Source organism: Notolabrus celidotus, chromosome 2 (assembly GCF_009762535.1).
Source record: "Notolabrus celidotus isolate fNotCel1 chromosome 2, fNotCel1.pri, whole genome shotgun sequence".
Classification (NCBI taxonomy): Eukaryota; Metazoa; Chordata; class Actinopteri; order Labriformes; family Labridae; genus Notolabrus; species Notolabrus celidotus.
Window position 1 is genome coordinate 38862394 of NC_048273.1, and position 27787 is coordinate 38890180.

Consider the following 27787-nt stretch of genomic DNA (forward strand, 5'->3'; position numbering starts at 1 on the left):
TTCAATTCAAAGGGCTTTATTAGCATGGAAAACATACGTAATCATTGCTAAAGCTTAAAAAGAAATAAAACACAAAATGACAAACAATTACAGAATAATAAGATTAAATGTTAAACTAACAGAGCTGTATAGAAGAAAGAAAATATATGAATAATAATGATAATAAAAATAAAAATAACAATAATAATACTAACAACAACAAAAAATAATAATTACAACAGTAGTACTAATAACAACAATAATAATAATAATAATAATAATAATAATTTCATTTATCTTTAACAGATGACTATAGATTATTTACAGAAATGTAAAATTAAAATATAAAGATTTAAAGAGGAAAGATGTACAGGTTCTCTCTCTCTCTATCTCTCTCTCTCTCCCTCCTCTCTTTCTCTCTCTCTCTCTCTCTCCCTCCTCTCTCTCTCTCTCTCTATCCCTCCTCTCTCTCTCTCTCTCTCTCTCTCTCTCTCTCTCTCTCTCTCTCTCTCTCTCTCTCTCACTCTCATTTGAGAGTTTATATTTACAAGGAGTGTGGGTCAAACTGAACAGCTGTTGGTTCTCCAATTAGGAGGCTTGGATGCTGAGGGCTGAATCTTAGTCAGTGAAAGCGACAGTTCTCGACAGTTCAACATTCTCTTTCTCTCTCCCTCCTCGTGTCTGGTCTGTCACAGTTCCCTCTTTAATGACCTCTATCTCACCTCCGTGCATTGTTACTATATCGGTCCTGACAAACGCTGTTATTTTCCAGCACCCTCTCTGTCTCTCTTTCGGTTCAGGTCAGGAGCTGTGATGTCTGTTACCACGGCAACAACAACTCTTCTTTCCTCAGGCACCTTGGGATTATGCGACCTCTGACCTCTTGCACTTGGTTTGACAGTCTGTGGCCTAGTGTTGTTTGGGCCTCTGCTTTGTCATTCTCTGAGTGTCCTCCTGTTTGCAGTCAGTCTGCAGCTGCATTCATACTGAATATTTTAACACGTAGGACTTCATTTGTTTCATTTTCACACTGGTGCTTGTAGAGGTGCTGCTTTTTATTCTTTCTTCTGTATGAAATGATGTGTGTAAACAATAAAATTAACAATTCAATTATTTCTTTTTTCTCTTTTTTCACTTTATTGGTGATATTATTGGTTCAAATATTTCTACTAACGAACTGAAGAAATGAAAATTAAATTTTTTATAGACAGTAGTTTTAATTCCTGCTGACTGACTGAGTGTAAAAGATAGAAAACACTTAGAAAACAATCAAAATTGTGGGGTGCCATTGGCCTAGCGATTCAAGCGTTTGCCCCATATACAGAGGCTGTGGCCCTTGTCGCAGAGGTCCCAGGTACGATTCTGGTCTCAACTATTTACTGCCCCCCATTTCCTGTCTCTCTTCAGCTGTCCTATCCATTAAAGGCGAAAATGCCCCAAAAATATAATTAAAAAAAGAAAAATTGTGCAAAATTGTATTAAAGCTAGGGTTGGTAGTCAGCATTTCCTCAGGACTCTGTCTAACCCCTCCCTTCGGACCTCCTCCAAAACGACGCCCCCACTCACATGCACGAGCGCCGCTGATTCGTGACCATATGATGGTGACTGATTCAAAACCGGTCCTCAGCACATGGTTTGTGTTTTGCACTACGTCAACTCATGTCTCACTCAGCGGTAAGAAAACATCAAAACATTCTCATAGTGAAAGTTAAAAACACAAACAAACATGAAATGGCAGGACGGGATTTGATTGGTTTCATCATTTGGCTCCTGATGGCAGGGATTGGTTGGTGTTTTCCCAGGTTTACTCCGGCTGTAGATAGCAGCTTTTTTTACCTCTTTTTTAAGAACACTTTTTGTGTTGATTACCATCGGGACAGAAAGGTCATTTTAACCAGTATAACCAGTATAAGTGTGTATCTAAATCTGACTACCAACCCTGGCTTTAAACACGGCAAGACAATGTCGAATTGGTTTGTTGAATGTGGTTAACATTAGCAGAGCGGGCACAACCAGCCTTTGCTCTCCTTGCAGGTAACGACAACATTCCTGTGCTGGTTACACATCGCTCTGGTCAAGTGATTATATGCCAGTTTAATCAGACACAGACTTCCTATAATAACATTTTTAGGTCAAAATACTGCCAAACTTCACCGTGCTATGAGATTCCAGCTGTCTTCTGTGCTTGTTTACATCCGGGTAGTAGAGCATCATAGAAATGTGGTAGAATCCATTAACTAGAGCTACAGCGCCAGCTTGTGGCGGGTGGCTGTGCTGCAGCAGTTCTTTTAACTGAGTAGAAATTCTGGTGCTGATGATGGGTTATAGTTTGGTCAACCAAATGCACACAAAGCCTTGACAGGGACATCCCTCAAAAACAAGACAACATAAACAGATGGACGTGCATAGATTCAGTCTTTTCGTCTGTTTTCATCCAATTCACACATTCCTTCCTTTTTGCCTCAATAAAATTCCCCTGCGTGCAGACTAATTATAAATATAGCTGAAATCTCTTGAATGGAGCCCTCAACAAACAACACGACCACGAATGAAATTTATTTCACTTCCCCTGAAGCTTTAGAGGAGGGAAGAAGGCTGTTCATTTTATTTCGTCCAGGATACAAGCATCTGGGTGTTTTAAAGCAATAAAAGAATGATGAGGATGAAAGAGAGAGAGAAGAGATAATAATTCACCAACAGTTTTATTAATATCCTGTTCCTCCGTCATCCTCTGGGGAATATTTCAACACTTTGAACGGCCTATAAAAGCACCTGGATTGAGTTCTTAAATAGCCTTTTAGTCATAGACGACAACGACGACGACGACGACCGTGTCTCTGTTGTTAGATGTAAACCCTCTGTAGCATACCTGAAATTAAAAATTTAGCCTTATTTTTATTATTTATCTCTGTTCTGCTGATTTCACTTGAAAATGTTGACTTGAACTTTGTTACAAAGAACAGTTACCAAGATGAAAACAGAATTAAAATGCAAAGAAAAATCTGAGTTTTATGCAACATCTGTCTTTTTAGCTTCTACACACACACACACACACACACACACACAAACACACACACACTGATACACATGCACAGGTGGGGATTTGTATTTGTGTGGAAAATACCCATTATGTACTGTATACCATGCTGCTGTAAGCTATGTTCAGCTATAGGTGAATGTGTCTTAATTCATACAGTTCTAATCAGTCTCTTTCTCTGCCTCCTCCCAGCTTTGACTCCCGTTTACACTCTTCTCTCTATCCCCTTCCTTTCCACTCTTTCTGTCTGCTTTACTCCCCCTCTTCTCTCTCTCCCTCTCGTTCCTTCCCCAGCTGTGCTCCTCCTCCTCCTCCCTGTTTTCCAATCACTTACTTTCACTCCCTGTCAGACCTTTCCCCCTCCCTTTCCTTATCCTCTCTCTATCTTCCCTCGCTTCCTAACTCCCCCTCTGTAACTGATGGGAAGCAGGTGTTGTTTTCTCAGCTCATCTCTTCATTTCCTCTCTGTTGTTTTGTTGCCTTGGTGTCTGGATGGGGAGTGTGCGGAGGGATTTTAAAGACAATGATGTGGGCGGGCGAGAAATGAGAATAATGAATCTTAGAATGCCCTGAGGCTCAATATTTCAATGTCACAAATAACACAAATAAGTTGTTTTGAGGAAACATTTATTTGAAGAGTTGATAGTTTGCAGTCTTATTCAGCTGTGTGGGAGTGAAAAATACAACAACAAAATAAATACTCAAGTGATTACTTCCTATGTTAACTAAAAATTCCAAGTGTCTGTGAAATAGTGCAGCTTGAATTAGAAATCTGACTTTGCTGACAACATCCAGACACTTCCCAAACAGTTTGTGATAAGGAAGAAACAGTTTTAATCCAGCCTGTTCTCAGAAGTATGAAAAAGCATGAATATTGTCTCTACCTGTGACAAGAAAAAGCTTCAGAAACTGTGTATGCTAATAAGCTTATAAGCCGTTAATAAACATTTTAACATTCAACATTACAGAGACCCTGACTGTCTGTGTCATGCGCCTTGCCAAAAATATTTGCAAAATCAAGTCACAATTTTTTGCAAATAGTTTATTTCTGTCAAGCGGCAACGTCTGGTCTTAAAATATGAAATCCATATGGAACTGCAGTTCATTGAGTGTTCACTTGAGGCTGGCTGCAGAAACACTGTCTGACCTCACCTGTGTACTGCACATGGAGAAAATCCAGTATGGCATAATGGGCAATCTTACCAAATTTTTCAACATCTGGCAGCCTTTTTCTGATTATCTTGCCCAATTGGACAGAGTACCCTGACAGTGTCTGATTTTACTGCTCACCACTTACCTCTCTTAAAAGATTTTTCTTAAGAAATATTGTGCTAGTGATGCCATGTAGAATAATGTAAGCCCTGTTTTGTTTTGTTTTTTTGTGGGGTTTTTTGTTTGTTTGTTTTTCTGTCTGGCTTTATTCTTTACGCTCTGTAAAACTTTCTGAAAATCTTAAAGGGGACATATCACGCTTTTTTCATCAATATATATTGGTCTAAGAGGTCCCCAAAACATGTCTTTAAAGTTTATGCTCAAAAAAACACTTTGAAATCAGATTTTGGCATGTCTGAAAAACCCTCTTCTTCAGTCCTCCTCAGAACACTCTGTTTTCCCTCTGACCACGCCCCCTCAGGAAGTGGATGTGCCTCGGCTCTCCAGCATGTTGATCTAATGTTTACATGTTGGCTGAATATACACGGCTGCTCAGAGATCGCGTTACTTCAACCCTCTGAATCTGATCCTGACGGAGAGGCGCCTGTAGCAGGACCTTTCTGAAGGATTGGTCACAGATTTAGTGTTTCTTGTTGTTTTATTTATCAGTATGTCGACGTGTGTCTTGGTACACAGCTACAGCTACGACATGTAGCTATGTAGCTATGCTAACTAGCGCTAGCACTTATCCATGATAAATAAAAATCATCCACTAGATCTTCAAATCTGCAGATGTGGGGGGTAAAACCGACCTTTGTGTTTATTAAGACAGCCTACAACTAGCATGCCTCCCTCCTAAGCTCCTTGTTAGCACACATGTGTGCAGGTAATGAAAAACGGGGGAGGGATTCAGTATTATTTTATACAGTCTATGGGCTGAACAAGCTCTGAGCTCTGACTCCGTGACAGACCGGATATTGTTGTTACGTAACAAAAACACTGAAGTCTAAAACGGTTCGTTTCACACACATTTACAGAAAGGTGGAGAAATCAAAACAGGGGCAGAATGGATTTTTTTCATTCTCAGGGGGTTTGTAGACATGCCAGGGAAACATATTTCAGGTAGAGAACCATTAAAAAGTCAATTTTGCATGATATGTCACCTTTAATAAAAACATGGTTTAAAAAAAAAAAAAAAAAAATCTGTATTTTCAAAGATATTAAACTGACAAGATTTGCCTAAAAAAGGACATGGCTGACTTGGGGCGGCTGTGTCTCAGTGGGTAGAGTTGGTCGTCTATCAATCAGAAGGTTGGCGGTTTGATCCCAGCTCCAGCAGTCACATGCCGAAGTGTCCTTGAGCAAGACGCTGAACCCCGAATTGCTCCCTCTGTTGTTCAGAGGTGTGTGAATGTGTACGAATGAGATCAGCTAACACTGATGGTCCCTCACTACATAGCAGCCTCTACCATCAGTGAGTGAATGGGTATGTATGGGTGAATGTGACAAGTAGTGTAAAGGCGCTTTGAGTGCTCAGACAGACTAGAAAAGCGCTATATAAGTACAAGTCCATTTACCATTTGACAGGTGGGCACCCTGTAGGTACAGCGAAAACGCTCAAAGCCCCTCCTCTTTACCTCACACTGGCTCGTACCATAGACTGTATAAATAATGGATGTAGTATCCGTGATGTCACCCATCTATTCCTGAGCGCTGTTTTGAAGCCAATCGGAGGCTGAGCCATATTGGTTATGAGAAACTCAACCAATCAACATGCGAGGTAGAGAGGCGGGGTTTGAGCCTCCCAGTCAACAGCTATGTGTTCCCGCCTGTCAGTCAAGTCAGTCATGTCCTTATTTGGGCAAACACTTGTGATCTTAATATCTTCTGAACCGTCGCGGTAGAGAAAAATTCACCCCGTACAGTGTGTGCTGAAAGAGAAATTAACTACGTAGATCCAAGCTGTTCTTTGAACCAGGCTGTAAACATGTTTATTTCTGCTGTAAAGATCGTCTTTTTTCAATGGGTGTGTATGTGGTTTCTGGTGTTTCTGCAACCAGCCTCAAGCGGATGCTTGATAAATTACAGTTTATAACACTTCCGCATGGGCTTCATATTTTGAGACCGGAGATTGCCGCTTGGCTCGGACGAAGTTAGGTTGAGTTTAGCGTTTCCAATATGGCAACCGCAGACGATAGCCTTCTAAAAAGCGTTCAGGAACAGATGGGTGACGTCACGGATACTACGTCCATTTATTATACGTTCTAGGATTTCAGTATACAAGTTGAGAGAGCTAGCCCTGCAAAGCATCAGAAAGAATCAGTGATAAAATATTTGAAAGTCCGAAGGTCATGTAGAGTTTATTTGGTGTAACACTTCATAGACAGAGCTCACAAAGTCTATTACAAATCCTCAAAGAAAAAAGATCAAGAGCAGCGGTAAAAGCACTTCAGCATGAAGAAAAGACATCAAAGAACACAACATAATAATATAAGAACAGATGATCAAAGGAACAGTGTTTAACCTTTTCTTTGTTAAAGGCTTCAAAGGCACAAACACTATTTGCTTTCAGTCTGGTCTAAGAGAGCCAGTTGACCTGAGTCAGAGGACCAAAGCAATCCACTGTGGTCAAAATGGTCAGAAGTATACACTGGTGCAAAATTATGCAGAACTCTAATTGTATAAACATAGGGAGACAACTCTCAATCCTCTTCCCGTTGTATAAAAGTGAAGCCATATAGCCCCCCTGAGTTGAGCATTGACATATTGTGTATTAGGACTTATACGTGTTCATTTTAAGCAGCAACCCCTGGCCACAAGAAATGAAGCCAATGCAAAAGTGTTAAAAAGTGCAGTTCCTCGAGTGTCCACTTGAGGTTGGCTCCAAAAGTACTGGAAACCACATACACACCAATTCAAAAAAGCAGATCTTTACAGCAGAAATCAAACATGTTTACAGCCTGGTACAAAAAATATTTTAGTTTGAATATCTCATTTCTATATCGACACACACTGTACGGGGGGGAATTTTTTCATAACGCAACATTTTCAAAGATATTAAGATTATGATTTTTGCATAATTAGAGGCACAGCTGACTTGATTGACAGGCGGGAACACTGTAATAGTTGGCGAGGATGCTCAAAGCCCGCCTCTTTACCTCACACTAGCTTGACAGACGTTAGGTTGAGTTCAACATTTCTAATATGACACTCGCCGATGATTGGCTTCAAAACAGCTCTTCAAAAACAGACGGGTGACGTCACGGAGACTACGTCCATTATTTATACAGTTTATAGTGAGTGTAGGTACAACTTTCTTGCTAGAACATCTGGATAGTTAATTCCACAGTGCAGTCCCAGTGGTCAGTCCACAGAAGTATGAAATCAAATGTTATAATCAAGACTTTCAACCAAAATTCAAAGAGCCTTAACTTTAGAAAATTTACCTTTTAGAAAATAACCATGTTTGTGCCTTTGGTGGCTTCATCACTAAAAGACTCTACCTTTTCTTTGGATCAGTTGATGGTCTAATAATTCCAGTTCAGTATCAGTATTATCTTTTAGTATTCATCAACCATGGAACCCAGGAAGCACCAAAAAATAAAAGGTAAAGTTCCTCTAAAGGACTTCCACCATGGTATCATGCTCTCCTGCTGTATTTCTTTTCCTTATCACAGGCTAATGTACCCTCTGCTGTTTGTTTTCTGTGTAGGGAGTCATAAATCACACAACAGAAACAGGTTCCATAAGGTCACTTTCTGAGTAAAACACCAGCAGTGTTGTTTTCCTGCTCTCTAGAGCCTGTGACAGATAGTTGTTGTTGTATGGTTAGGATATAAATTGTGTGTTGACACGACTGTAAAGGTACATTATCATCTCTGTATTAATCTCATCCAGCAGCTGAGACCTCATGACCCGGCTGCTCTGTATGATGTGTGTGTGTGTGTGTGTGTGTGTGTGAGAGAGAGAGAGTGAGAGATACTAATGAGTATGTCTCACACACACACTATTTAGAAGTCCCAGGAAGACTGAAAGGCCATGGGGGTTGTGCTGCTAATGGTTTAATGGACTTCTGCACCTGACCCGTCCACGCCTGCCCAACAGAAACACACACACATATGCACACACACACACACACACACACACACACACACACACACACACACACACACACACACACACACACACACACACACACACACATGCAGACTCAAACTTCTCATATGAATACATATCACAGCAGCTGAAGGTCATCTAAGGATAGCAGGTAGAATACGTGGGAGGAATGAGGAAAGACTTAGCAGCAGTCCTAACTGAGTTTGTGTGATGCTGAATGATGCCACCAACATAAGTCACTGTCAGATTCATAATCCTCTCACTGTGGAAGTCTTTCGGTATCCATACATTTATCAAGAAGAAGGGCACGAGCATGGCATGGAGTATTTGTCTATGGTGTGTGAAATATCAGGTACTCTTTTTTTAGTACAAGCAACAATAATCTGACAGTATAAATAATGTTTCAGGGGTTTTTAATCAATCAATGAGACTTAATTTGTGAAGCACTTTTCATGCAATAATATTGGAACACAAAGTGCTGTTAATAAAAATGATAGTAATACAATTTGATAAATTCAAAATACCCTTGCCCAAAGTCCATAAACAAAATAAATTAAATATAATAAGAACATTTAAAAAAGAAGTTGCTGACTGAACATGATAATGAGGAAACACTAGAGGTAAAATAAGATGTTAAAACTCAAGATGGGAAATTAAGCTCACCAAAATAAAAGGAATTAATAAAATAACAAAATAGTAAAATATTAAACCAGTAATAGAAACTAAGATGCTGCACTGCAAGTAAATACAGCAAAGTAGAACAGAACAAAATATTAAAATGCTGAGAGATATAAGATAAATGATAAGATCTAATGAATAACGAAATACATTATGAATTATTCCACAATAAATAATGAATAAATACAAATCAAAAATAAAGTGATTAAATAATTGATATATGTCTATAATAATTGAAAATAAGACAGTATATGACTTTAAGATTCAATAAAATTTGAATCTTGGTGCCTGCCATTAGGTGCAAGTGGGTGCTAGGCTGCTTGTGAACATGTTCTCAAAGTTTGAGTGTTTGCAGCAGAAAAAATGTACAAGTGCAAGATGTGAGCAACTTTGACATGGGCCAAACTACGATAGCTGGACGACTGGGTCAGAGCTCTTAAGGTGTTCCCAGTCTGCAGTGGTCAGTATCTACCTCAGGTGGTCGAAGGAAAGAAAACCAGTGAAGTGGTGCTAAAGTCACGGGCGATCAAGCCTCACTGATGCACCTGGAGAGTGAAAGCTGGTGCATGGTCTGATCTAACAAGATGCAACCTCCAGCAGCGAGTATTGAAGCCAATGCAGGAGTGTTAAAAAACTACAGTTCCTCCAGTGTCCACTTGAGGCTGACTCCAGAAGTACAGGAAAACACACCCGTTCAAAAAAAGCCAATCTTTACAGCAGAAATAAACATTTTTACGGCCTGTTACAAAACATGAGTTGTCTGAAAAGCGAATTTCTCTATCGGCACACACTGTACGGGGGGTGAATTTCTTCATATCGCAGCAGTTTAGAAGATATTAACATTACAAGTTCTGCATAATGAGAGGCACAGCTGACTTGATTGACAGGCGGGAACACTGTAATTGTTGGCGAGGAGGCTCAAAGCCCGCCTCTCTACACACACTAGCCCGACAGAACTTATGTTGAGTTCAGCATTTCCAGTATGGCACCCGCCGACGATAGGCTTCAAAACAGGGCTTCAGAAACAGATGGGTGACGTCATGGATACTACGTCCATTTTTTGTACAGTTTATGGAGCCAGCAGAAGAGTTACTGGAGCTCAAACTGCTGAATAAGATTGTCCTGGTTCTGAGAGAAAGGTGTGTACACACACAGTTTGTTTGGGGCTGTGTAGCTGCAGACTAGTCAGGGTGTCAGTGTTGACCCTGTCCCTCTTAGAGTGGAGTGATTCATTAATTACAACCTTTCTTTTCAACTAAACAGCTCAAAGTTATGACGAATATACTATATATATATGGACTTAATAACCCAGAGGAACATTTTACTGCTCAAGGCTTTCTCTTCTAAGTCTCTGGAGACAAAACTGAGATTCTCACTTCAGCCGCATTCAAGTTTCAAATTGTTCTCAGTCGTTCTCATTACTTTCTCCTAAAATTCACTAGGAGAAATAATTGAGACCATGACATAAGTCTTATTTGAGACTTAAATGAGAGATCTCTATCTCTATCTAGCCTCTGTATGTGGGACGCTTAGACCGCTAGGCCACCAGCGCCCAAAAGAATCCACCCCTTTAATTGTAATAATCTGGATAAATCTGGTCAGCCTTTTTGCGGCCCATATTTTGAATGAACCGTCTGTCATACCTGGGATGAAATCTCTATCTTTTGCAGTTTCTCTCAAATCCACTAAATCTTTGTGAAGTGGTTTTGTTCCAAACAGACTTGTAAAGGAAGGACCAGACTGTGAAGTCAAAGAAGAGATCATTTCACATCTAAATATCTGATCTTAAAGTGGTTCAAATGTTTTTATGAGAATTGTAAGTTTGTGGACAATTACATTGAAATGTTAATTTTGCAGGGAACTATACATGTTCATGAAAAGATGAGCCCAGGCTCTTTCTTTGCTCCATCTGAGCTCAACTTGAGACCCAAAAACTGAGTCTGACAAAAACAAATGGATGAGGTTAGATTGAGACAATTGAGAGAGCTCCCTGATTTCTCCACCTGAGCTCTAAAGGAGTCACAACACTTGAGAAATACCTGAGAATCATTTCAGATTCTGACCAGATCTCCTTTTGAACTGAAAGGGAGACTAAGCTGAGACTTTTTGCAACTTTTTTTTTCTGGAGGCAAGAATGAGAAACAGGAGACATAAGCTATAGTCTCATTTTGCTTTTTAAACAGATCTCATTGTTGTCTAGGAGACAGAAATGAAACACTTTTGAGATCTCCTCTCTAAATTTATTTTCCTATGGGAAGTCATTACAAGCCAAGATACTTCTTTACTTCTAATGGTGCAACCAAATTTAGTAAACTGGCAATATGAAACCATCAAATGGAAGATTAAAGGAGTAAAGTAAATACATAAGCATGTTCCTCAGAAGATAGTCACGTCCTTTTCCTACAAGTATTTCAATTTAGACCATGTCCAGCTTCTAAAAAAGAAGTGATTGAGAGTCTGGTCAGATCTCTGCGTCTGATGAGTAAGAGCAGTTGAATAGGTCACAAATTCCAATTAGCGCATAGCTCTCTGTCTCTTTCGTATCTCTGTTCAATCAGAGGTTCTACTGGCGAGATTAGCAAGAGAAGAGAAAGAGAAATGACTCATGTTATAAAAAAAGTTACTTTCCTAACTTTTCTCTGAAGCCATTATGTGCTTCAGTCACACTTCCTGCTGCAAGACGTCATGATTCACATGTGACTGATTGGATAAGTGTAGTGCCTCACTTCGTCCTTGCCTTTCCACTTCAACGTCACCTCTCTGAGCCGTTATAGAAATGTACTGTTGTTACTACCTCTTGAGTCTCTTCCTCTCTCTCTTTGTGTCTCTATCAGTTAAATGTTGGCTGTCAGAGTTCACTGTGTGTATTTATAGTCTTCTGAACAGCAGTTGCTAAGCTGATCTGTCCTTTAGCTGTAATTTTATAAATGAAGGTCTTCCTCACAGTCAGGATAAGGAAGGAGACTGAAGTGTGGATTATTTTAATCACAGTTTAACATTTTGTATTGGATTTTGAATAAAGATGATTCGTTAAATACAAAGGCTGGCATTAAAGTAAATCACAGTTAAATTATTTATCAAGCGCATCAGAATTATTCATGAAAGTGAGCCTTGAAAAGAAAAGTTAAGGTATAAAATGAATAGGAATACTGGGAAATTTCAAGTATATGTATGTCTCTATTTGTTGTGCATTGAATTGGATCAAAAATGTATACAATTTTAAAGTTTTAGGGTTTATTGGATCAACTCAAGTCTTATAATAGCACCTTTCATGCTCTGCATCCTAAAGTTCTCTGCATTTAGGATGCTGAACCACATTGTAGAACGAGGACATAAACAACCTCTGAATACTGAAACAGAGCTGAAGAGCTGTCACACTGTGAAATACAATAAAGTCTTTATGCTGTGCAATTTAACCATCTGTATTAACTGTCTTAAACATAAATCTGCATGAATGTCGGGCGGAGGCTGAGTGTTCAACACAACATCAAGTTGCGAAATATATCTGCTGTATCCGATACCATGTGCAGTGTCTTCTTTTAGCCATTTGTTGGAATGAATGGTAAAATGAGTTTTTGGAGGCTCCGAGGGGAAAAGAAGTCACCGCCCACGCTGCTAAAAGTCATCTTCACTCTGTCATTGGAGCTCATGCTGTATGAAGTGAGAATCAAATTGAGGTCGTAATGCTTCCATCACGATGGCTGGCTTTGTGAAGATGGTTTGATAATGCACTGAAGCCTTGAGTAGGCGGGGGAAGGCAGAAAGCCAAGGAGAGCTGTTGTGGGACTGAGAGTGGGAGGCTGTGTTTACTGGAAGGAGAACTTTCACTACTGGAGACCCAGAAGGTATATCAGGCTTCCAAACAGAAGCAGAAGAAATGATTTGGTGGCTGATTTCTTTCCGCACTGCTGACTTTGACTGGACTTGCACAGTGCAGGACCAGGATCAAAAAACACATCTTATGTTGGGCAAAGAAGTATTTACTGATCCTCTCGATCAACGAGTAAAAGTTGTCTTTGAACTGTTTATTACTTCTGCTTCTCAGGAGGAGACCTATGCATATTTGCTCTATAATAAGAATAAGAATAAGAATAATCTCTATTTATAGAGCACTTTTTGTAAATCTGCATTTCAAAGTGCTTAACACTGCATCAAAGGACAGGTGCAAAATCAGGACTTTTAAATCAGGACTTTTAAATCAGGACTTTTAAATCAGGACTTTTAAATCAGGACTTTTAAATCAGGACTTTTAAATCAGGACTTTTAAATCAGGACTTTTAAAGGGATCATCCAGTTAGTGTATGAACCATTACTATTCAAAGAAATCATAAAAATAAAAAAAACAAAAACAGGACCCCATGTTAGACACTTCTGATCAAATAAAATCAGGAAAGGCTCTCCAATAAAAGTATGTTTTAAGGCCCGGACTGAAGACTCCTTGTCCCCCCCTTGTTTTCAGCTGAGTTTTTAGGGCAGATCTTGGCCTGAGGATCCTAGACAGTGCACTGGAATGTAGGGTATTAAAAGGTCAGATATGTAACTGGGGCAAAGACTGTTGATTAACCAATAATATCCTGCATAATGGCAGCCAATGTAAAGAAGCTGAAACTGGCATAATGTCATCATATTTCTTAGTTCTGGATAAAAGCCAGGTAAAAAGCTGTTGCATTAATCCAGCCCTGTTGATATAAAAGCATGTTAAATCCATAGACTGTATAATTTAATTTAATTTAATTTAATTTAATTTAATTTAATTTAATTTAATTTAATTTCAAAACCTTTATTTATTCTCAAAAAGACATTGAGGTTTCCCTCATTTCCAATGTCGTGGAGATCACAATAATAAATGGACGTAGTCTCTGTGACGTCACCCATCTGTTCCTGAAGCGCTATTTTAAAGTCCATGATCAGCGGTGGGGGCCATATTGGAACTCAACCTAACTTCTTCCAAGCTAGAGTGAAGTAAAGATGTGGGCTTTGAGCCTTTTCCCTAACAGCTACATTGTTCCTGCCTGTCAATCAAGTCAGCCATGCCCTTATTTGGGCAAAACTCTTACGTTTTATAGCTTCCATAATAACGAGTTATAAAAAAAATTCACCACTGTATAGTGTGTGCTGATAGAGAAATGAGCTATTCAGACTAAACTCATTTTTTGAACCAGGCTGTAAACATGTTTATTTCTGCTGTAAAGATCGTCTTCTTTCAATGGGTGTGTATGTGGTTTCTGGTGTTTCTGCAGTGAGCTTCTAGTGGACACTTGATCAACTGCAGTTTATAACACTTCCGCATTGGCTTCATATTTCAAGACCAGAGGTTGCTGCTTGGTTAAATCATCTCTGTGTCTTTAAAAGTTTAAACAGATTGTAAAAATATTGACTGAACAAGTTTTGTAATGTGATGTTCAAAGTTGGTGTCAAACCAGATGCTGAGGTTCCTTGCAACAGGCTTGATGTTGAGACACAAAGTAAAGCAGTATATCCCAACATATAAGAATGTGGAACTTGATGCATTTGGTATTTTTACATGAAACAGTGACTACTATGAAAAGAGTTACAGGTTGATTTCCTGTTTATTAAATAAGTAATGATTTTAACAGTAAATGGCTCACATTGTCTCTGCTTTTAAGAAATGGTTATAAGTTCAAACCGGACTGACAAACATGATAAAGAGCTATTTTTAGTAAATGACACACACTATAAATCTGTGTAACTATGGCATTTAGCTGTGGCTATTTATACTTCTGACTCCTCCCACAATCAAAAACAAAACAGCCTATTACTTTACAGGATATGTATAAAAAGCAGAGAGTGGTAGCTTCATGCTGTGAGTGTATAAAGCTTGAGTTGTTGTTCTCTGTCAAACTGACACTGACTTTAAAAGTGTCCCTGAGATGCTCCATAAATACAGCTCAGGTTTTCTGAAGCGATGAGACAACAGAGACAGTCACAATCCATCACGGCCCTCAGACTTGAATGTAAATGTGACTGTGTAGCTAAGAAATAAACAGCTATCCGTGCCCTGCAATCAGTTTACTTCAGACGTCGCTAACAAGACAAATTAAGGTGCTCAATGAGGCGGAAGGAACAAGTGGAGGCTTCAGAGAAGGGATGAGAGGAAATGATTCCTGAGGGATTCATGCTGTTAGAAAGTACAGGAAACATCTTGTTCATTTTCAGAAACTCTTGTTCCAACATGAGGGACCTTTATCATTTAACTGGCTGATTGAAGTGATTTCCATGTTTTGTATTCCCTGGTCATTTCCTGTTTTATTTTGGAGTCCTTTCCCCCCTCAGTGGCTGTTTCCGAAACCGCCTACTATAATAGCAGTACGTACGGATTTGGCCAAAATTCAGTATGTACTGTAGTAAGCAGTATGTGAACAAGAGAAAAATCTGCAGTAAACCAAAACTCCCCGGATGTCGACTGATTCAGGAAAATTTCACAGCATGCATCAGACCAGTCTGCCTCGCATACTGTTTCCCATAATGCACAGCGCTCGTTCTGCTTTTTCTTTTTCCTTATTCTTTGACAGGAGGAAATGCGTTTCTGGGTGCTGTGAAAATTATTACATTATCATTATTATTATTATTATTATTATTATAATTATTATTATTATTATTATTATTATTCCATATAAACACATCTTAACCTTTTAAATCATAAGTGATGCTAAAGAAGCAGTTTCTCTATCAGCTTGGTCGTTGTTTACTTCCACTTTCCAAAACCGGAAATCTAGGGATGTCTGGTCCAGCATCCTGCAACACAGATCCAACAGAACGGTCATACTACAGACTGAATTCAAACGCAGTATGTAGTAGGCAGTACCTACTACTTACTACATTAGTAGGTAGTATCTATAAGTAGTATGTAGCAGGCCATTTCAGAAACAGCCAGTGGCTGTTTCTGAAATGGCCTGCTACATACTACTTACTAATGTAGTAGGCAGTAGGTATTGCCTACTACATACTGCGTTTGAATTTAGTCTGTAGTATGACTGTTCTGTCCGATCTGTCATGCAGCATGCTGAGCCAGACTTCGCTGGATTTCCGGTTTCGGAAAGCGGAAGTAAACAACGGCGAAGCCGATAAATAAAATGCTTATTTAGCATCACTTATGATTTAAAAAGTTGGAAGTGGTTTATATGTAATTTGATAACTTTCACAGCACCCAAAAACAGATTTCCTCTCGTCAAAAAATAAGGAAAAAGAAAAAGCAGAACGAGCGCTGTGCATTGTGGGAAACAGTACGTGAGGCAGACTGGTCCGATGCATACTGAGATATTTTCCCGAATCAGTAGACATCCGGGGAGTTTTGGCTTACTGCAGATTTTGCTCTTGTTCACATACTACTTACTACATACTGAATTTTGGACATATCAGTACGTACTGCTAGTATAGTAGGCGATTTCGGAAACAGCCAGTGTGTCCATCCATCCATCCATCCATCCATCCATCCATCCATCCATCCATCTTCTTCCGCTTATCCGGGTCCGGGTCGCGGGGGCAGCAGCCTCAGCAGGGAAGCCCAGACACTCCTCTCCCCGGCCACTTCCACCAGTTCTTCTGGGAGGATACAGAGGCGCTCCCAGGCCAGCTGAGAGACATAGTCTCGCCAGCATGTCCTGGGCCTTCCCCGTGGCCTCCTCCCAGTCGGACATGCCCGAAACACCTCCCTAGGGAGACGCCCGGGAGGCATCCTAACCAGATGCCCGAACCACCTCATCTGGCTCCTCTCGATCCGGAGGAGCAGCGGCTCTACTTTGAGCCTCTCCCGGATGTCTGAGCTCCTGACCCTCTCTCTAAGGCTGAGCCCAGACACCCTGCGGAGAAAGCTCATTTCAGCCGCTTGTATTCGCGATCTTGTTCTTTCGGTCACTACCCACAGCTCGTGATCATAGGTGAGGGTCGGAACGTAGATTGACCGGTAAACTGAGAGCTTTGCCTTCTGGCTCAGCTCTCTCTTCACCACGACAGACCGGTACAGCGCCCGCATCACTGCAGACGCCTCCCCGATCTGTCTGTCAATCTCCTGCTCCCTTTTCCCCTCACTCATGAACAAGACCCCGAGATACTTAAACTCCTCCGCCTGGGGCAAAGACTCCCCTCCAACCCGGAGAGGGTCCAGTCTAGTTTTACTTCCTGTGTGTTCCCTCCAGTTTGATTGCTCCTGATTGGTTTCACCTGTGTCTCCTTGTCACACCTGTGTTTTGATTGCAGTCTGTGTATTCGGTGTATTCATGCTTTACACTAGGGCTGAACGATTAATCGAATTCAAACCCACATCGCGATGTAATAGAACGCAATTTTCAAATCGCAAAGGCTGCGATTAAAAAAAAGAAAAAAGTTTGATGTACACAGACGCAACCTTACGTGACATGCATGCAGTAGGTGGCCGTAGGTAATGCTCCTTTCAGCTCATTTGCCGACAGCCAAAAATCTCAGAAGAACGAGACACGTGCGAGAGGGGGATGAAGAAAACAACTTCAGCCACGCTAAGTTTGGATTTGTTGTTTTGTTGTTGACATCTTTAAAAATGGCCTCAGCAGAAGAACCGATCATATTGAGGCGTACAAAATAATCAACACACTGAATATCAACATGTGGAGCAGGCTTATAAATAATCTCCACAGATGCAGAGTCAGTGAAGACCCAGACAACATGTGGATTTACTGCAACAGGACAACTGAACAGAATCAGATTTCAGACTCACAGTGTCCAGTTTTCTGTCTACTGGTTCTTACTGAGAAAAATTAGCATGTTTACGTGGTCAGGTGTCAGCCGGGAGTGCAACAGGGTCAGAATCAGTCTGACGGCGGAGAAAAAAAGAGACCTGTCACTCAGCCGCAGCCCCCAGCTGAGCGTCTCCTCTGTGTGCAGTCAGCTGATTCACATCCAAACATGCTTTAAACTTCAAACACTTGTTTTGCAGAATTAGTTTAGTAGTTGTGGTGAGCGCTTACAAGACTGCAAGTCAAAGTATTCAGTAAGTTTACAACTTGAAGTAGATAAATAAACCTTCTTTCATATTAACTCGTGCTTCATTTGCCTTTATCTTAACAGAAGTCTAGCCTATGAGACAGAACAGTTTGTGTATAATAAATCTGATATTGTTTATTAGAATACAGATTGATTTATTGATTGTGTTTGTTGAAAAATACATGAAGAGGACCATGAAACAACAATCGCATATTAAATTGCAATATTAAGGAAAATAAATCGCAATTCGATTATTTTCCAAAATCGTTCAGCCCTACTTTACACTCTGGTTGGTTCATTGCGTATTCTTCTGTATTGTGTGATGGATTTTCCCTGAGGCTTCTCGTGTTCTCTGTTTTGAATCTTTTTGACTTGGAGTTTGGGCATTTGATTTATAGACTTTTGAAGTTTTGACTCTTATTAGGACATATTTTGTAGTTGTTTCCTTGTGACTCCTCACCTTTCTGTTCTCCCTAAAACGTGACACTTGTGGGTTTAATAACTTCAGTTTTCTCCTGTTTTTATTTAACTTAACACTTCTTTTGAGTTTTGTTTGATTTTACTCTTTTATACATGGTCATCTGAGTGAGTAGGTTTGGGAAAGTGACAAAATGTTTGGCTTCTTGTTTAATATTTTGTAATTAATCTCCAGATAGAGAGGTGAAGAATTGCTTTACCTTTATGTCTCTTGTTGAGGAGTCAGAAACCAGACTGTGGCGCCCCTTAGTGGACAGAGTCTGGACTTACTTTAGGTTAAGGTTCTCCAAATACTACTACTACTACTACTACTGCTACTGCTGTCTTAGCTCTTCTTTGATGTATTTACCTTATTTACCTTCTTTTATTGCCTTTAAGCTTTGTATCTTTCCTTTATGTCTTAATTTCTTTCATCGTTTTTATCTTTAAATGCTTTATCTATATCAATGATGATATCTTCCTTCTGTGCTGCTTGTAGCCCCTTTTTATTGTTTCTTTCCTCTTATTTCTTTAAAAGCCTTACGTTCTTGGTCCCTTTGGTCTCAGTTCATGTTGTTGGGTTCTTGCGTTGCCTGGGTTCTTCTTCTTTCCGTGTTGGGTTCTTGTGATGACGGCTTCAATCGTGGTTCTCTTTGTGTTTGGGTTCTTGATGTTTGAGTTAAATTGTTGTTCAAGCTCTTTTTGCTGTTGGGTTCTTCTGCTTTGTTCTACACTTACAGGCTTTATAACATTTGTGAGGGATTTCTGTTCATTTTTTCATAAATGAACTGAAGAGAGGGTTGTTCCTTCCTCCTGATCACATTAGTGGCTGCTTTAACCACATTATGATGTTTTATTTGAACTGACCATTAAGCTTTCTATACCAGGCCACTGTGCCGCAGCTGATGATGCTTTCCAGATTAAACAAAACGCAGGTTGTATCAAGTTTTAAGCTAGTTTCAGGCTTTGATTTGGATCAACCTGAAGGGCCCAACCCCACCTTTATCTTATATTTTATTTAGAGACAAATTTTTCCTCTTCACTTCCTCTATCCAACTCTGAATCAATATTCAAAATGCAAACTTCCTTCTATCTTGTCTCTCCTCAGGACAGCAAAGAGCCTCCAGACTGCTGCCTCAGCGAGTCTTTCACGTCTCCGTCCTGCACGCTAGGTGTCGACCTGCGCCGTGGCAGACGCCGCTTCTCTGGCAACCTGCAACTTCCACCTTTGTCATGGCGGCAAGGCGAGAGGTCACGGACACCTGATGACGACATCATAGCCAGGCCAACGTCTTTGCCCTTTGGAGCCCCTCCGAGGATAGACATCACACCGGTGGATCCTGAGTGGTGAGTGGACATTTCAATGGAAGTCAAGCCTGCTCTGTGGCTGTAAAGCAGGCCTTCTGTTTGTGGCACAGCATCCATCAGAGATCAAATGAGCTTGTGATGGCTCAGTTTAGGAGTGGAGATTGAGCGGTCATCTCAAAATACCTTTATTTTTTTGTTCTTGTGGCCTTACTTGACTGCAACCCCAAGTTGCCCTGGTCATATGATGTCTTCATAGCCATTAATCAATTAATACCTTCCAAGGAAGAGGGGACTCAAGATTAATTAAGCAGTCTGAACATTATAATCACAGGAGACAAAGTTGTTTTTTACCAACTGCAGGTTCTCCCGGTCACACTGAGCATGTCTTAACTTCCTGTTAAAATTCTTCTCTGCATCAGTGACTGAGCTGTCATGTTGCATTGGGCCCGCTCAAGATGACTCTGCCTTATTTCATTATTTATGCTTCATGCTTTTGGACACAGTCGTGCACATGCTCAAACACACACACTTTCCTTCAGCAGGAGGTTCAGTTTCAGTGTCAAATAACACTCACACACACACCAACACATGCAAACAAGGGAGTGCCCGGCTCTTAGCTCACAACCAGTGGTCCATTCCTGTCAAATTCCCATTCGCTTTACTTTAACTAGCTAATCAGTCCTGATTGACCCCTTTACTCAGGTGTGTGTGATGTAAGTAAAGAAGAAGACGCTTTGATAGAAGTTCACAAGTGTTGAATTACTTTACACTAGATGAAGAATGGCTTCTGGAAAGGTTGAAGGTAGTCGGTCCTGATTGGTGCGACAATCAAGCACAGGTATTGTTGTACATAGATGTGTGTGTCCTGTTTTAACTGCATGTCTTGTAGGTGTAAACAGCTGGAACATTATGCTGCTTTAATTTACACCATTTCTTCAGTGGTGTTTTTATTACCTGACATACAATGAGTACTTGTATAGATTGCATCGATTATAAATGCACCTTCAATTGTGTTATTTAAAAGGTTTTTGAAGCCCCTACAAAATAAGGGTTCTTAGATTTTTTAGCAAAAACAGGGGGAAAATGAAATAAGTACAGCACTAATGTTTATCTTCCTTATATTTGAGGTGCAAAATCAAGACTGGGCTTTAATACTCATATCCTTACTATAGCAGGGTTTAGGAATGTGTGTGTTAAGTCAACTTTCACTAGCAAGGACCACGCCACACAAGGATATAAGTTGAACATTTAATGAATTAGTTGTGCGTGGTGTGCCCAGCAGAAGGAGACTCAGGATGGGGGTTCCGTCTCAGCGTTATCCTGCCGGAGCTGATCTTGACCCAGGTTGTACCTGGAAGTAGACAGGGCATAGAAGGAGCGAGCACGAGTTGAGTAGGAGAGGACAAGGAAATAGGTTAAGGGCAGGAGAGTAAGGTGAGGGAGGGTGGGTTGAAGAATCACGGACAAGCAGTTGGAGTAGGCTGGCTACGTTTAAGAAGGCTTGTCAGGTGATTGAGGGTGTGGTTTAGGCGTGGTCCTGCTCCCGAATCTAAGTTAACACCTTAACTTCATTAACGATTAAACTTCGGCCCCAGAGTTACTCGTTGGTTCAATAAATTAATAATATTTTACTCTTGTAAGCTGGTGAAACTGATCATATGAGGCTATAGCTCCGGGCGGTTAATTGCTACTGACATGACGCAAAAATGTTGTTGTACCTGGATGTAAACGAGCACAGATGACAGATGGCACAGTTAGTCAATATTTTGATCTAGAAATGGAGATAAAGTTGAATAAACTGGGATATAACTAGTCGATGTGAGCAATGTGTAACCAGCAAAGGCATGTGGATGTTTACCTGTAAGGTGGACAGAAGGTTGGTGGTGCTGGCTCTGCTAATGTTAGGACATGGTTCCCCCACAGACTCTACAATCCTGTGTTAAACAAATTATGCCCAATTTTTACTTTTTTTTCTGCATTTTCTTTTAAATGTTTGGGAAATTAATCACTTTGGAACATCCCTATATATTAATGATTAATTATGAGAAACAATGAGGCAAGGGAGTAGTTATTTAAATTGTGAACATAGATGGTTAAATGCTCCTTTTAGTCTCTAACACCCAAAGGTCACAACTGTTTTTATTCAAGCAATCCAAAGCCCAAAAGTTTTTAGTATGTTATCTTTTTTTTTTATCAATGAAAGCACAAGTTAAGTTAACACCTTAACTTCATTTCACTAGCAAGGACCACGCCACACAAGGATATAAGTTGAACATTTAATGAATTAGTTGTGCGTGGTGTGCCCAGCAGAAGGAGACTCAGGATGGGGGTTCCGTCTCAGCGTTATCCTGCCGGAGCTGATCTTGACCCCCAAAAGAGTTGAATTAGATGGAGCTCAGTTGAGCGTGAGCTTGACACGATCGTTGAGACTGTTGCGGATGTATGAGTGATATGTTTGAGATGACCAAAGCCCTAGGATCTGTATGGCTATGTCTGAGTTGCCTGACCAGGCTGCTGTGGACACTGCAGCAATGCGGAATGAAAGGGCAGGACAGTGCTTGGAGGTTATGCCACTTTTGTTCAGGTTTCAGTGATGAAGAGTGGGTCGTGAGGAGATGCAATAGCGACATACCGAGAGCTGATGTATTTAGTAAGTGGTTCGTACGGGCTAAGATTGGAGTTGAAACTAGGGATGTACATTTTAAGTATTTTCCGTGATCGATTTTTGGAAATGTTAACGATCAATTATCGATGAATTGATAAAACATTATTATTCTTACGTCAAAAACAATGCCAAATAGGTTGTTTTCCCCTAAATTGTATTTTCTACAGCAACAAAATGCATATAACTGACGGAAAGGAATACTGGCACATGTTTGACACGCAGAATATCAACGATCAGGCTCATTCGAATAGTGCTTGGAGCGAGGCTGTTGAGGAAGCTTCATGTGAGATGAGAGAGGTTCACTAGCTGTGGAGATAGCTGAATATTGTTGCTGAAAACAACGGGACTGGTATGGGATGCGGATCGGATTCTGGGGCCAAAGTCTGAATTTCTGAAAAGAGAATGAGAGTGCATAAGCGATGGTGTTGAGATAACCAGGATTCTGATCTGCTCTGAGAATGAACTGATGGTGGGTTGAGATTAATGCGGTTCTGCGCAGAAACGGCATAATGACTGGGGAGTGTGACGGCCCTGGCTGATGATTTCGACGACTGCCGTGTTATCAGAGTGTATGAGTATTGACTTTCTTAACCATTCGGGACCCCAAAATATGGACGCAATGGTGATGAGAAACAAGTCATTAAAGCGGATGAAGGAGACTGGGATGCGGAATTGAAGGACGTTAGCCCTGGCGGCCAGGTGGCAGCGAACCAACGTCCCCTGAAACAACCGCTGAAGCTAAGTTTGCGTGATATGGGAACGGCCCCAGATTGCGTGAGGGGGTTGGAGAGGAAGATTGAGCCCCAGGAACGATGCAGATTGCGTAGTGGAGGGGAAACGGAAGCCATATCGCCATGAGCGGCGGAAAGAGGGGAAGAGGACGGGATGAAGGGATGAGGGGATGAAGGGATGAGGGGATGAGGGGATGAAGGGGTGAGGGGATGAAGGGATGAGGGGGTGAGGGGGTGAGGGGATGAAGGGATGAGGGGGTGAGGGGATGAAGGGATGAAGGGGTGAGGGGATGAGGGGATGAAGGGATGAGGGGATGAGGGGACGTATGTACAAGGAGATTGTGTGCAGCCTGCGGACACAGGAATGTAGAGAAACGGTGATAGTCCAAGAAAAGTCGGACACAGAGGGAGCAGGCACAGGGGCGACACAACCCGATCTCACTCCAGATGGCGTAACGTAGGTGAGACAGGTGAGATGCAGTTAACAGCAGAAGCTGGCCGGATGGGTAGTGCCGCTGTGGCGAGAGCGAAGGCGTCGACAGAGTGCAAGAAAACATTTGGGTATTGGGGAAGGGAGGGGGTGGGGATGGGGAGGGAGGGGTTAAAGGAGAGGTCAGTAGGAAAAGAGGGGGTCGAGGATAGCCAGTTCCATTTAACTGTGAAGGGGCTCCTGATGGAGCCGAGGAGCTGGCTATGGTGGGAAGAGGGGGAACAGAAGCCGTATTGCTGTGGGTGGCTGAAGGAAGGGTAGAGGAAGGGATGATGGGATGAAAGGATGCATGTGCAAGGGGAGTTTGTGAAGCCTGCAGACACGGGATGTAAAGAAGGCTGTGATAGCCTGAGAGAAGTCAGACACAGAGGGAGCAGGCACAGGGGGAGATACAACCTGATCCCCACCAGGGGGAGCCGATGATGCCGGTAGAGGCTGTGGGAGCGGCTGAGGCCTGACGTCACGCCTGACGTCGCTGGCGGTAGTAGGCCCAGGTGAGGAAGCAGGAAGCGCGGGAAGTTCGGTTTATGACGCTGTGGCGTCAATGAATGAAGAGTACGAATGGAACGATCCGACCATGTTGTCATTGCCGTGGAGGAGAACGCCTTTCGAGGTTGCGGAAGCGTCGCAAGCAAGCGATGGTCCAGTTCCAGCGGTTGGACTCCTGTGGAGAACGTGGAGCCGGTCGCGAGGAAGGGGGCGCATCGCCCCGTGATGGATTACCGGTGACGGAGCAGTGGGAAGGACGTGGAGAGGACAGGTACAGTCTGCTTCGGCGGAGCCTGGGGCGCCTCCGGTCCGCGGCTCTCCCTGGCGATGAGGATGAAGCCTGTGCACCTCTTGGAGAAGGCGACACCTTGTTCGGGAAGCATGAATGGGTACGACGTGGCCGCGGCATGCTGAACCGGAGCGCAGGCGGCTCCGCTGCGACTACCGGCTGTGGTGTGACTGCCCGTCTCGGAGAGAGGGATACTCTGCATGGAAGGTTAACCGTAAAGATCAACGCCGGAGCCGTACAGAGGAAGCTCCATGGTGAGTTTGTTGCTTTTTCCTTTGCCCCGAAATCTGAGCGGTGATGCCTGAAGCACGGTCCGTCCGTCTTTGAAGAATCACGGACAAGCAGTTGGAGTAGGCTGGCTACGTTTAAGAAGGCTTGTCAGGTGATTGAGGGTGTGGTTTAGGCGTGGTCCTGCTCCCGAATCTAAGTTAACACCTTAACTTCATTAACGATTAAACTTCGGCCCCAGAGTTACTCGTTGGTTCAATAAATTAATAATATTTTACTCTTGTAAGCTGGTGAAACTGATCATATGAGGCTATAGCTCCGGGCGGTTAATTGCTACTGACATGACGCAAAAATGTTGTTGTACCTGGATGTAAACGAGCACAGATGACAGATGGCACAGTTAGTCAATATTTTGATCTAGAAATGGAGATAAAGTTGAATAAACTGGGATATAACTAGTCGATGTGAGCAATGTGTAACCAGCAAAGGCATGTGGATGTTTACCTGTAAGGTGGACAGAAGGTTGGTGGTGCTGGCTCTGCTAATGTTAGGACATGGTTCCCCCACAGACTCTACAATCCTGTGTTAAACAAATTATGCCCAATTTTTACTTTTTTTTCTGCATTTTCTTTTAAATGTTTGGGAAATTAATCACTTTGGAACATCCCTATATATTAATGATTAATTATGAGAAACAATGAGGCAAGGGAGTAGTTATTTAAATTGTGAACATAGATGGTTAAATGCTCCTTTTAGTCTCTAACACCCAAAGGTCACAACTGTTTTTATTCAAGCAATCCAAAGCCCAAAAGTTTTTAGTATGTTATCTTTTTTTTTTATCAATGAAAGCACAAAACTCTCATATGTTGAACTGGAGCGATTGTACATCAATCTGTCAATCCACACATTGATTAATCCATTCATATCTGCATGTCATGTTGGCTTAATTCCACACTGAAACATTCTTTGGTTTACCACCTGGTAATGCTGGGACTGAAAAGAGATACATTTTTATTGTGAAGTCATTGAGTGAATGTTTGCAGAGCTGCAGTGTCTGTTTCTACCAGAAGAGGGCAGCGTGAAATAATGACTGGATGGGCACATTCACAAATAAAGGTGGTCAGTGCATCCTCAGAAGGGTTTGGGTCTGGAAAAAGGTGTAAATGAAATGCTGTGGTCTTAGTAGCCTTCAGACTTCACAGGTATTGAGAGCATAAGGACTTAACTAGAAGCCTGTGCTGATTCAGGACCTTGATGAGACCGCTTTTTTTAAATTTCACTTTGCAACCAAACTGAGATAATTATTTTTTATTTAAATGAGCTTTAAAGCAGGTCAGAATCATTAGCGGGTGAGGTGTGTGTGTGTCGAGCAGTGGCTGAGTCAGACATGTTCCCCAGTGTACGTCCGCCCTTCTGTTAAAAAGCCATCACACTGTCTCCTTCAGGCATCAGAGTGCTGAATGTCAGGGTTAGTAGAACCTCCCAGAAGGTCCTCTACTCTGATTACTCCATTCCCCAGTGAAGCCTCCAGCTGGTAGGGGTGTGTGTGTGTGTGTGTGTGTGTGTGTGTGTGTGTGTGTGTGTGTGTGTGTGTGAGTTTAATATGTGTGTCTGTATCTGTGTATAAAACAGTATTTGTATTTAATCCCAGTCATCAGCACACCTCCTCTGCCCCCTCAGTCCCCTGTGTTCCTACTTGTTCTTATTTAAGTGCTTTCATCAATGATTGCAGCAGTAGGAGGAGGGAGCAAGAAGTTATTTTTGGATTCAATTATTTTCCTGCTGATGTACACACTTGTTTTAGAGCGCAGAGTGCATCCAGAATTGATTGTTGCAACTGTGAGTGTGTGCGGTTAGTTGTGCTTGTGCCTCAGAAAAGCAACTGTTGGAGCATCAGTGACACGGAGCTGGCCCAATATAGCCAGCGAGCTCCTAGCTGTGAAGATGCAGCATTTTCTTTTGTTGATTTTTTGTGAAAGTGCATGACAAACACAGGAGTGGGATTCTGATGAAATTAATTTAAGCACATTTTGAAGGAAAGCCTTAAAGAAGCTTTCTGAAAACTGCAACATTTGGTTAGACAGTTTAAGCTTCTAAGAATTCCACGCAAAGAAGTGATAATCAAATCATCAGTTGACCTTAGCTGCCTCTGTTGGGATTAAATCGTGAAGTCTTTGTGTTTTTGCGATTTGATACCATCTGACATGAGAGAACAATTAACACTTTTTCAACAGAATCAAAAGAAACGCTTATTTTTATTCCTTGGAATTGTTTGAGATGTCCAAGGTCACCAAAGTTGTTTCCAAATGATCTTCTGTTCCTTTTATCTCAATCGATCAATCTTTATTTGTGTAGCGCCAAATCACAAACAGCATTATCTCAAGACTCTTTCCAAACAGAGCAGGTCTACACAGTACTCTATGTTCTATTATTAACAAAGACCCAACATCAAGACAAGATAAGATCCAGTCCCATCTTGCAGACAGGACTCAGTCTGATCTCATCTTAATTCACCATGAGCAGAGCACTTTGCAGCATTTAGCAAGTTACAGTGGCAAGGACAAACTTCCTTTAACAGGCAGAAACATCCAGCAGGACCAGACTCATGTTAGACACACATCTGCCTGGAGGAGTTGGGGTTGGAAAGAGAGATAGAGGGAGATGAAGAGAGAGAGCGATGATAGTGATGAGACGGATAGCAGTAGTAGTAGTAGTAGTAGCTGTTGCAGCTTGAGTCTGGAACGTCCACAGCAGCAGGTTGTCTACGGCAGCGACTCAGAGGAAGCTGAGGATCTGTGGACAACAGCCATGATTGAAAGGCTGCATATTCAAAACCAAGCTCTGCAACAACATGGTATAAAAGGATCAAATACAGAAGTTCAAAAACATTGCATTCTTAAAGGGATATTTCAGGTTTTTTGAAGTGGGGTCGTATGAGTTACAGTACACTATTGCTCCTACTAGCCACAATGAGTGCTGGTGAGTTCTTCCCCTTTAATGAGAAAATTCCCAGAGGACCGGCAGGTAAGCTAGGCTATTTTCTCTGCAGACGGGGCCTCCTATTTCATGTAATTTCACTAAAGTTGAGAAAATATGGTCCAGGAACTCATCAAGGTGAAAATGCATGCAGCTGTAGAAAAAATTGGAGCTATTCAGTTTGCAGTCAGTCTTTGTTTTGGCACTATTTTCAGAC

At 41.6% G+C, this 27787-nt stretch overlaps 1 protein-coding gene across 2 annotated transcripts in view; it reads left to right on the forward strand.

The window, feature by feature from the left end:
- The window catches only part of pde4ba (phosphodiesterase 4B, cAMP-specific a), a 298471-nt gene that overhangs the window by 54925 nt on the left and 215759 nt on the right, over positions 1–27787 (forward strand). For both annotated transcript variants that reach the window (XM_034674460.1, XM_034674468.1), the window contains exon 3: positions 19503–19741. In XM_034674460.1, the coding sequence (XP_034530351.1) occupies positions 19503–19741 (239 nt within the window). The remainder of the gene's footprint in view (positions 1–19502; positions 19742–27787) is intronic.